Consider the following 12,468-nt stretch of genomic DNA (forward strand, 5'->3'; position numbering starts at 1 on the left):
TATAAACTTCCTCTCGTTCATTGGTGTTAATTCAGGATAGATTTGGTTGAATTTTTTACACGTTCTGACAATGATTTGATCACTTTGTTCATGTGTATAATAAATAATTTCATAAGAACTTCGTTTGAATAATCGATATTTGCATTCATTTCGGAAGATGATTCGAAACACCGTCGATAACTCTTTGTAAATTACTTATAAAAGTAACCGAACTGCTTTAAGCTTGATAATTCCACTGCTACCTAAATCCAAATTCTAAAAAAAAAATTATGTTACTAGAAGAAGCGACTTTATTGAGAAAACTTGACGATTCAGGTATAGGGGCATGATGTATCATCTTGAAACATTTTTCACCATCTTTCAATTTATCGAGTAATATACAGGGAGTTTCATTTGAAAAAATGAACTTTCGACTATTTTTATGCACAATGGAAATAATAGTAATTTTAGCACGCCCTGTATGATATGGAGTCGATTTCTTGGTGTTATTTAAATATTTCGAGTTTGTCCAAACTATCATCAAAATATCAACTTTTCATGAATTGAGAGTACTGATGTACTTAATTTCAATTAAAGCTATGTTTTGGACCATATTTAGCACAATTTATTTTTTATCTCGAAAACAGATAGAGATAGGTATAGGACATTATTGACAAAAAAGTATTAAAATACTAGAGCGATTTCAAAAATGTATTATTATACGGGGTGTTCCATTTGAAAAAATATAGTTGCTAGGACTTTTTGATAGAAGTGGCAACACCGCAATGCTGAAAATATTTTAGATCGATAGAACAGGTAAGGAAATGTGAGAGGTGAAATTTTCAGAAAAATCATGCCTTGCGTTTTCCTAAAACGTCTAACCTACCATCGACCGTGAGTCACGCTGTATAATTAATGACTAATGTAATGAATCATTATTAGTTCATCGTATAAGTTTAGAAATGTCCTTGTAGGATGAAACTGCAGTAACATTAGTTGCAAATAAAAGTGGTAAACAACATAGAAAGTTTCATTTCTCTTTTCTTCATCATGATTTCCTACCACGTAGTAACGGCTACATCCATCAATTTATAATGAAAAAATAGCTCCCATTTTTGGAATTTCATTCAGAATCAGAAAGAAGTATATTCAAGTTGAACTACAAGGAGCATACAATCCACATGTATAAATAAAAGAAATGTTAAATTTGTCATCCTCACATAAATTCAAATTATGTACTTCCATTCAGTTGGTCAAAAATAGGCTCAAACATTGAAATCTGACTTTCAAAATCAATGGTGACCAACACAACCATCATTTGACAAGATATTCAGGCAATCTGATATTAATGAAAATGAAAACAAATATTGGGTAAAATCAAGTTTTTCAACGATCTACCGAATGTTTTCAAAAATATCAACGAACAAATGTTCCGGATTTTTCTTTCAAGTTTCAGTTCTGATTTATCTTTTTTCTGGTACTCTGTTACTTTTTACTGTTACTGTTTCAGAAAGATATTTAAGTAAATTTATATACTCGTTTTTATTAGAGAAAACATGTGAGGAACGATCAAAGGAAATGGAAGAAAGTTGGATCATCGAGAGGATTGATTGATTTGCAGTTTGGTACCATTAGAAAAAGTATATATCACATCTTTGAGATGATGCTCGTTTTGCTCGGATGATGAAGCAATTCAATACCTTTTGGCAACACTGCATTTCCTAAATTACACACAAAATCGGTTCTTTGATGCCCGGGTGGTATAACCAATATGCAATATTCCATGGAATTCTGTATATTGAATACATGTTGGAGCAGCGGTCTCAGAAATACGAAGTAGAATGCAGGATCCCACAGTAGAAGATGTATCCAAAGGGTGTTCCTGTTATTCGTTTCACTCAATCCATAAATGTTGAATATCCAATGATCCCATTCCCATTGTGGAATAGCTGGTATATTTGGATATGGATATAAAATCAAAGCACCGGCAAGCTTTCCGTCTTCATCTTGTACTCCCAGAGCTAAGTAGCATTTCGTTCTGAAACCAAGATTGAAAACTAGAGCATTTCGTTTTTCGACAATATTTTCTTTCCGAATCTGGTGTTATATGGAGGAAATTAATGTAATACTGTTGTAGAGCATTAAATATGCTGAAGAAAAATAGACATTTGACCGTTGTTAATATGATGCACATGGATTGTTCAACATTGAGATTCTTATATTTGCCTCTCCCAGTAGGACATCCTGAGTACGTCACAGTAATAAATGATGTTTATCTCGTCATTATAAGTCATATTCGGTTCGTTGAACTCTTCATGCAGCAGGGTCATTAACGACATGTAATTGAAAATCTCTAAAGTATTAAAATCATTACCCAAGAATATGGACCGAAGAACTGTATTCAGATTTTATTTTTTTTCATTGTTTGACTTCTTGAATCATCAAATTATGACGTATATTATTATTTTTATCATTAATATTGTTATTATCATCATTTTTTACAGAGAATTGTCCTGATTGGTATTTGCTTCCTGCACGGGATAAATCTAAGTGGAAAAAAGAGTTTGTTTGAAAAGTGATTGACAATGTTTCATGATGAATTTCACTAATTCGGACTTCCATTGTCTACTATATAAAATTATTTGAAATCCCGGAAACAACTGAAAAAGAAGAATTTAAAATAAATAGCTGAAAATGACAATTATATTATAACAATTATATATATGAAATGAAATAATAGTGAAATGAAATACAAGTAAAATTAAAACGATTGACAGTCATCACCCGAAGACGACTGTAGATAATAACAATCGAAACGTCGTGAACTGACGTGGCTCGGAATCTCTTAACTTTTTTATTTTATTTATATTTATTTGTATTTCTTTAGTTTTTGATCAATCTTTTTAATTTTACTTGTATTTTATTTCACTATTATTTCATTTCAGGTTATTTTTGCTAAATATAATTGTTGGTGGAATATTTGAAAGCTGCACAGGTTTATTAAGTTTTGTAGACTTGACGTAATGCATATAACGAAGATGATCGAGATTTTTCACAGATTTCGGAGCATTATAGACTGCCAATAAGGTTTGAGTTCCACTCTCTAATAATCTCTGGGCCGAACAATTTTCTTCCTCAAATGCTGCAGCTAGTTCATCCAAATTTGTCAGTTTCTCAAAAACTTTTAAAAATGTTTTTTTCCCTTTTTAAAAAGCGCAAAAGTTGTGTCACAGCCACTTAATGCGTGCAGAAATAAAATATGTTTTTTAGAATGAGGATAATTATCAAAACTTTTAGTCGAGTATATCTCCGTTTTTACATTTCCTTTCCCAACTTTTTTGAAGAAAATTTCTTGTTCGTAAGACAGTGTAGGCCCAATTAAAATGACAAGTAAATCAATATCTTGTCCTATTATAACTGCAGTTTTTTTAGACTTTGAATCTTCAATTGCAGTTTCAACAATAAGAACATATGCATCATCTCTGGCTTGTTTAGTAGTAATATTTGCAGCTTGTAATTTTTCAATTAACATATTAATGAACTTATCTTTGTTATTTCGATTTGATAAGAATTTTGTATTATTGTATAGATATAGATTTAATGCATGAAGAAAATGATGAAATATAATATAATTGTTAATAAAAATTGACAAATATTTATAATCATTGATTTATCGATAGTTCATCAACTATATATGGCGCGTTTTCGACCGGAGGCACCGGTTGACCTGAAGTGATGCTGTGACCGCGCGCTCTCCGCCCTCTATCTCGAAAACGGTTCACCGTATAAAAATTTTATTTTACAAAATTTGTAGAAAATTTTATATTCTACAATATTGAAAATAAATACAAATAGCAAAAAACCCATAGGAAATGAGATATTTCCAAAAAAAGAGCAAAACACCGATTTTTCTGACCTTTGACCTTGAAATTCAATAGTTGCTTACACCCTACCATATGTAGGTTATGAGACAACTTTAAGGGTGTCAATATACAAGTATTTAGACTTACAGTTGGGTATCTCGAATTCCGAGATTCTTACCTAATTTAAGCTTAAATGACTGGATTAATAGTGAGACGCAGAATAGAAGGGGACTGTGGGAACCTCCCTGAAATACGCCCCTTCTGAAGTTACCCACCCTGTTCGGACTCTGACTTGACTAGATGTTATAGTGAAGTCCTCCAGATTGGCATCAGTTGTTCAAGGCAGCTCATTATTTTGTCGGGTACCGCAAAGCATCTGAGCAAATACAAAATGAGCTCATGCGATGTTGTATCAAATGCCTTAGGCCATAGAAAGGTTACGATTATACTGTGTTGAGTTCTGCGTTACGCATCTATCGATGAGAAGGGTTTTTTACATCCAGCGACTCCTCTCTTCGACCCTCTCTGCTCATATATCCGTTCGAATTCATGGTCAACTAAGGTGAGTATTCGTTTGTTTAAGATGTTCGTTAACAACCGATAACACGAATTTATTCGTGTTATCGGCATGTATTTCTCAGGAATAGACAAATCCTCGCTTATGGAGATGAGATTGATACATTCCCATATTGTTTGTATGAAGATGAAGAAGTAGATGGCAAAACCTTTCTTTTAACACACCAATTTCACACACGGTTCCACCTTGTTTTTTACGCTTTCTCCATAGAAAACTATTTTTTTTCTCATCAGCGCTGATTTTTAGTACGATTGGCAGCTTTTATGTTGAACATTTATCAGAAAACAACTGGGTGGAACAATGTGTATATGCCCTCAGACACTTCCCCAGACGTGGTGAATAATTTATTATATTCACTAGGCTGGCTTATTTTTTAAATAAATATTGTGTATTATGTATTTTCTTTTGACGAGGCAAAAAATGTACTCACAAAATTTCATCTAATCGTATCTCTCCAAACAATGAAGGCGTTTGCTTCGGATCTATTAGTTTTTCCAATAATCTGGTATGGTGAATATTGAGTCGTATAACATTTTTTGGTGACAGTACCACCGATTTTTTACTGGAGGTGTATGATTTGATGACTTTTTTGCTGGAACTTGAACTTTTTGAAGACATAATTCGGTTAAATCACTTATGTCAAATATGACAGCGCCAGAAAACTTATATAAATAATCTGACACGTTACTTGATAATAGGCCTAGACGATATAAGAATAAAAGTTCTGAAATATGTCATTCCATCTATATCTGAAATTCTATTGAATCTTATGAATCACTCTATAATGAAAGGCGTGTTTCCGAGTGTCTTCAAAACAGCCAAAGTTATTCCTATTCATAAAAATGGCTCACATGAAGATATAGATAACTATCGCCAAATATCATTACTGAGTATTCCATCTAAAGTTATTGAAAAAATAGTAGCAAATAGAATTATTGCGTTTCTCTAAAAATATAAGATTCTAACCGATCATCCACATGGTTTTAGAAAAGCTAGATCAGTTGAGACTGCTATTGCTAGAAAATTCGAGTTTATTTACAATGAAATCGATAAGGGGAAGTACGTAGTTTCAATATCATTTGACTTGGCTAAGGCGTTTGATTCGGTAAATACTGACATAATGGTTAGTAAGTTATATAACATTGGCATTAGAGGGTTCCTTCTGGAATGAATAAAATCTTTTATGGAAGATAGGAAAATGGTAGTGACTGTGAATAATGTAGTATCTGATATTCAAGATATTATCCTTGGGGTACCACAGGGGTCCATTTTAGGCCCACTGCTTTTCTCTATCTATATAAATGATCTTCCGAAGTTTATAAAACAAGGTTTCATTATCCTATTCGCAGATGACACTACCATAACAGTTTCCGGAAATACTGCGAAGGAGCTAGAAAACAACATTAATTCAGTCATGGATGACATGATTTCTTGGTGTGATAGAAATCAACTAAAACTGAACGAAAGTAAAACAGTACATTAAAGCTTCGCGTTAAGGAAAACAGTGAAGCTCAACTGCATCCAACTCTCGGAAATAGCCAAACTCCCTAGTATGTTTATAGATAAAACCTTGTCTTGGGAGCCCCATATCGATAATGTCTGCAAAAAATTGAATCAAGCGTTATTTGCAATACGACAGATCAAAGACGTGCTTCGTTTAGCTGGTATCAGGACTGTTTACTATTCATTGGCGTACTCACATATGACTCAAAATGTATTAATGTGGGGTTCTTCTGTGGGGGCAAAACGTGTTTTAATTGTTCAAAAAAGAATAATTAGAACTATCTTTAATATTGCACCCAGGGATAGCTGTAGACCTGCTTTCCGCAAGAACAAGATATTAACGTTACCTTGTATCTATATATATATATATATATATATATATATATATATATATATATATATATATATATATATATATATATATATATATATATATATATAAAGCTCTGCTCCATGTGAAAATCAATGTACCCAATCTGAGAGATGAATCAATAGTTCATAACTATGCAACACGAAATAGACATTTATTAACTATCCCAAAACATAAAACATCGACATTCAAGGAATCACTTGCATATAATGGCATAACATTATTCAATACGTTGCCTCAAGATATTAAAGATTTGCATATTATACCATTTAAAAAACAAATGAAGGAGCTATTAACTAATAAGGTTTATTATAGCGTAGAATTCTTAGAACGGGATACACTGTTTTCATGATTATTGCTTTCATTGCATTTCTTTTATCCTAGTTAAAGATAAATTTACTTTATATATATTTATGTATGTGTATACATATATGTGTGTATGTATGTTTGTGTTATTTTTTATATATGTATATAGTTAAGTACCTGTTTCAAGTGTCCGAGCTATGTTATACTGTGGACCGTTATTTTTGTTTTATATAATTTTCATATTTTTATTTATGACACGTCTTATATCATGTAAATGATCGAAAAAACGAATAAAGTTATTATAATTATTATAATCAAATCATTTTTCAAACGATCAACATGAAGTTATTTATTCACTATTATTGAACTTGTTCTCATGAAATGTCATTGACTAACATTTTTATATAACCAATACTGGGATGCCAGTGGACAGTACAGTGTCGCAGTACGATTTCTATAAAAGCTCCAAAACTAGCACACCAAGTAGAAGGGACTGAAAAAACGGCCATCGGTTAAAGCGAAGAATAATTGATGTATGCACGGCTAAAAACTCGAGAAGGAAGAGGAGTCTTTTCCCTACTTGTAGGGAGCTGTCTTAGCGCACAGCTTGGATACCTGAACACGAAGGACACAAGTGGAATTGGAATGTCGATGCTATAGCTCGTGAAGGTGCATTCGTGGCTGATAGGTACAGATCCCTTCTGTGGGCCGAAGAGAACAAGCATAAAGATATCTATAAAAATCGCTAGATATCTATTAAGATCTCTAAATTGGTGGAACGTGTTTCCAGGCAAGATTGAAAGGGTAGCGGCATGTCTATTAACAAGGCATTGTCAGCACGTTGAACTCCACGAAGGTGGAGTTCAACGCATTACATGTGCTGCGTGAATGTGTGTTAGAAAGGCTACATCATGGTAGATGCGGAACCAGAGGCTATATGCTACGTGAAGGAGCCAATATCAAGGCTTTGGAGTCTCATTGAAGAGATCAAGCTGGATGAAGAGCTCTGATAACGAAGGAGCATCACAAAAGATATGCATTGGTCGCAGTGAAACAGGCCGCACGCCAGTTCCTCTACCAATCTGATATAATCTACGTATTGATTTCTGGATGAAATTCGAACGACAACAGTTGATATATACTTTTCTTGCTTATCTATTTGAACGAAACAATAGAAATTGATAGAAATTCAGTTGTTCAGGAATTTGGCTACTTTGTTTCTAGAATGTCAATATACATATATTACAAATGTGATTCAAACAAAAACTTAACAATGTTATTCCTCAATGCTCGATCCATAAAAAACAAAATACAAGAATTAGAAATAATCTTAGCTGATATAAAAGCAGATATTATCATTATAACTGAAACTTGGATCAAAGATGAAGAAAAGAAGTACTACAACTTCCCAGGTTTTTCTGCAGAATTTTCGTGTGGTAAGCAACGTGGAGGTGGAGTTGGAATTTTTATTAGAAATCATATACAGTATGAACTAATAAAAATGTCGAGCTTGGATATATCATTTGTCGCTATAAAACTAAAATTACCCAATATTACTATTTGTGGAGTTTATCGATCTGAAAAAAACAAAATTAACGACTTTTATAGATATTGAATTTTAAAATTTCAATGAGAACAATAACGATGTTTATGTATTTGGTGATTTCAACATTGATAACCTCAAGAAAAATTCTGCAACCAAGAAACTTCTCAACATATTAATTCATTGACCTAATTCAAATCTACGGTATAGCAGTTACCGGATAGTAGTCCAAACATGTTGTAACACCAATTCTTTGTTTTTTCAGATAAGCCTTGGGATAGAGGATGGAGTCCTTCAAGCCTACAATCCGGATTTTGAACTTCAATTTGCCCACAAGGTATCACAAATGACAAGGTTTTCTCAAGCTGATCTGGATCAGGCTACATTTCTCTATCTCCTGAGAGATGACCGCGAACAATTATTGTATTGCTATTTGTTCCAGGCGATGAAAATCTCCGACGTGAGTATTTATATTGATTTTTAGTAATATAATATATATATATATATATATATATATATATATATATATATATATATATATATATACCGGGTGTCCCACATTTTATGTGACAGGCAATATCTGGTTTGTTGAAGGAGATACACAAAAATGTTTCATACAAAAGTTTTAGGAGTTCATGAGAGCTATATTTTGATATAATTTTTAAATATACAGGGTGTTTGGTGTACGGCGTTGTTGAGTTACTGCACTTTTCCTTAAATATAAAGTTTCAAAAAAAACGTATTTACTCGTACACGAATCCAGTCTATATCTTTTATTAAATTGAACTAGACTACTACTCAATACAAACCATTATTCTCACCTCTACGATACGATATCGATATCAGTTGAATATAATATTGAAATTCTTGAGAATGTGACTAACTTGAGGGTGAATTGCTTTATATTGCACAATTTTATCAACTAGCTTATGCTTGTTGATGACATAGTAACAAATGTTGTTGAATCGTATCTACTTGTCAGTTCGATTCAGTGATTCTTTGCAAAACAGTAACTGTTTTCTTTGTGCGAAAACTCCAGTATGCCTTTCGCGTTTAGTCCAAGTGATTAATGAATGAATACGTTTATTTAGGAAATCCTGATATACATACAATAATAATAATATACAATAATAATAATAAATCAGTAAACAATAATAATATGTCCTTAACCAACAATAATAATAACTAATAACTAGAGTCATACATATGACTGTAACCTAACAATGTTGAGAAATAAAATAGAAAAGGAAATAAAATTCAAAGTTAACTAACTTAGATAAGACTATACTAACAATTTAAAACATACTGATACATGATAATAAATGTTAAGGTTTAAGACTTCTGGTGTTCTGCATCATTGAGTCTTTTCCTACAAAATTGTGTTTGTTTTAATATAGTTGTTTAGTTTAGATTTAAATATATAAATACTTTCGCTTTGTTTTATGTCTCTTGGCAGCTTATTAAAATGGTTTAAACCTTTATAAAACAATATTTTCATTGAGCTGGTTAATCTGCATCTTGGCAAGTGAAAAAGATAACTATGTCTTGTCTCGTAGTTGTGAGTACTACACGATAAATAATGAATTCATCAAAATAAGATGGTAAGATATTATTAATAGTCTTAAAAATAAATATCATTGCTGATCTATAGAACCTTTCTTTTATTGATAACCATTGTAATGCGTCGAGCATAAACTTTATGCTTGTATAATGATTACATTTTAATATGACTCTCATTCCACGATTTTGTAGTTTTTGTAAAGTCGAAATTTTGTTTTCATCACACCCATATAGTAATGTACTACAATATTCGAAATGAGGCTGAATGATTGTGTTATATATAGTGACCTTGGAAGAAACTGACAAATGATAAGAGATTCGAGTAAAAAAGTAAAGTTTGCAGTGATAGATGAAAGATTGCATTAATATGTTATTAATTTTTGGGGAATGTCAGAAAAACTGCCGTCAATGCCGTCAACTGCCAATGACTTTTTCGAGAGTTGTAGAAAAATTGCGAACTGGGTCATTTCCTTCTACTATAAAGCATCGTCATCATACGAGATCTGTTAGAACTGAAGATTTAGAGATCAATGTGTTGGCTTATATTATTATTCATCCACATGTTTCTATCCGTACTCTTGCAGAAGAAGTCGGTGTGAGTAAATCTAATGCACAGAGAATTCTGAAAGAAAATAAATACCACCCATTCAAAATTCAGTTGGTACAAGGTTTGAAACCCACGGACTTTGAACGACGACTTGAATTCATTGCTTGTATTCAGGTAATATTACATGAAAGTCCTAACATATTCAGTCAAATTTTGTGGAACGATGAATCGCGATTCCACAATAATGGAGTTGTGAATCGACATAACAGTCACTATTGGTCTCAAGAAAATCCCCACTGGGCCCGCGAAAGTAATTTTCAAACTACTTGGGGTATTAATGTATGGTGTGGATTGTTCAATGGCCGCATCATAGGACCTTACTTTTTCAATGAAAATCTCAATGGATTGCGATATTTACATTTTCTAAAAAATGATTTGATCCACTTGATGGAAGATATTTCCATTGCAGAACGACAAGGAATTTGGTGGCAACAAGATGGTGCTCCTCCTCACAATTCACAGGTTGTTACTGAATATCTGGATAGAACGTACCCAAATAGATGGATTGGTAATAAGGGTCCAATTCGGTGGCCGGCTCGTTCCCCAGATTTATCACCGCTTGACTTTTTCCTATGGGGTTATTTAAAAGATATTGTTTTCACTACTCCCACTTTGAATGTGGATGATCTGAAAATGAAAATTCGACTAGCGTGCAGTGATATTACGCCTGATATTATAAGAGCGACTTGTACGAGAGAAGTGATTCGACGTTTCGAAGCCTGTATAATATCTAATGGGCATCACTTTGAACAATTTTTATGACTTATTTCTAGGTACCTACCATTCTTATGAAATGATTTATCAAGTTAAATTTATTAACATTGTTATTAAATAAAGATTTGTTTTCGAATACACCTCTTTCAATTTCGCAATTGTTTCATATTCAAAATGATTCCTGACTGAATTCCACAACTCAAAATTGAAACCATTACTTCGAACACCCAAAATTTTGACTAATTTTCATGTGATCTGATGCAGAGAGAATAATTGTATGAGATATTTTTAAAAATAATAGTCGTTCTCAAGACTTTACATTTTAAGCAATAACTCAACAACGCCGTAACCGAATTTCAAAAACCAAACATGAAATGATATCAGAATTTAACGTAGCATCTGAATATGTAATGATATACAGGGCGTTCTGTTTTAAAAAATGGAATTTTGGTCTGTAGCACCTACACCAAACACCCTGTACATTTAAAAATTATATCAAAATATAGCTCTCATGAACTCCTAAAACTTTTGTATGAAACATTTTTGTGTATCTCCTTCAACAAACCAGATATTGCTTGTCACATAAAATGTGGGACACCCGGTATATAATGTAACAAATAGTGGACTTAACACTCCAAAAAGGGGGCAAACCGCGGACACGTGTTTCTGGCTATTGGCCTCATCAGCGGTTGCTTCTGTTGTTGACTCCGTGCGTATGTGTTGTTTCCTGCTTTCGGCAAACAAGTGTTGCCCATCTTTACACTTGGCTGCACCGCGCTGATGAGGCCAATAGCCAGAAACACGTGTCCGCGGTTTGCTCTTCTTTTTGGAGTGTTAAGTCCATTATTTGTTATCATCCGTTGTGTACTATTCGATAGTCAACGTTTCGCCATCATCTCAGATGGCATTATTAAGACGAGTTACTGCTTCGCTTCGAGAGGTGTAACTTCTATATATACATATATTGGCTATAACAGGTGAGAGTGGCGATCCCTTTGGCAGTCCCTCATCTTGCGTAAAGAATTCGTCCTTCAGGTGAAAGTAACAGTCTCGTACACAGTATCCTAGTAATTCCATGATTACTTGTATAGGTGAGTTTGTTTTATTTTTCAGGTCCCCATCTTCGGATAGCTTCTTCTGTATGATTTGAAGTGCTTCTTCGACAGGAACGTTGGTGTAGAGACTTTCCACGTCGAAACTGATCTCTTGATCCTGCTCTTTGACTTCGATTTCCCCTGATAGTTCAACGAAATGCCTTGAATTTTTCACAAAAGATGATGTTTTACCCTGCAGTGGTTTAATTATTGGTAGTAAAAATCTAGACAGTTTCTCAATGGCTGAATCTCTGGAGCTAATGATCGGTTTTTTGTGGATTTTGACTAGTCCATACAAGTGAGGGGGCTTACTGTGGTGCGGTGTTAGCAATGATCTCTCTTTTTCTGTGAA

At 33.2% G+C, this 12,468-nt stretch overlaps 2 protein-coding genes across 2 annotated transcripts in view; one reads left to right on the forward strand and one right to left on the reverse strand.

The window, feature by feature from the left end:
- Window positions 1-5,087, reverse strand: part of LOC111504736 (cilia- and flagella-associated protein 61) — a 56,531-nt gene extending 51,444 nt beyond the window's left edge. The window contains exons 1-2 of the mRNA XM_074174026.1: window positions 4,850-5,087; window positions 1,680-2,017 (exon numbers count right to left, since the gene is read on the reverse strand). Coding sequence (XP_074030127.1) covers window positions 1,680-2,017; window positions 4,850-5,037 — 526 coding nt within the window. The 5' untranslated portion in view covers window positions 5,038-5,087. The remainder of the gene's footprint in view (window positions 1-1,679; window positions 2,018-4,849) is intronic.
- The window catches only part of plx (PTB_TBC1D1_like and TBC domain-containing protein plx), a 160,813-nt gene that overhangs the window by 73,408 nt on the left and 74,937 nt on the right, over window positions 1-12,468 (forward strand). Inside the window, exon 2 of the mRNA XM_074174024.1 lies at window positions 8,407-8,601. Within this exon, the coding sequence (XP_074030125.1) occupies window positions 8,407-8,601 (195 nt within the window). The remainder of the gene's footprint in view (window positions 1-8,406; window positions 8,602-12,468) is intronic.

The sequence above is a fragment of the Leptinotarsa decemlineata genome, unplaced genomic scaffold, assembly GCF_025532065.1.
Source record: "Leptinotarsa decemlineata unplaced genomic scaffold, Ldec_3_MD MMD2_tig00000505_RagTag_RagTag, whole genome shotgun sequence".
Taxonomy (NCBI): Eukaryota; Metazoa; Arthropoda; class Insecta; order Coleoptera; family Chrysomelidae; genus Leptinotarsa; species Leptinotarsa decemlineata.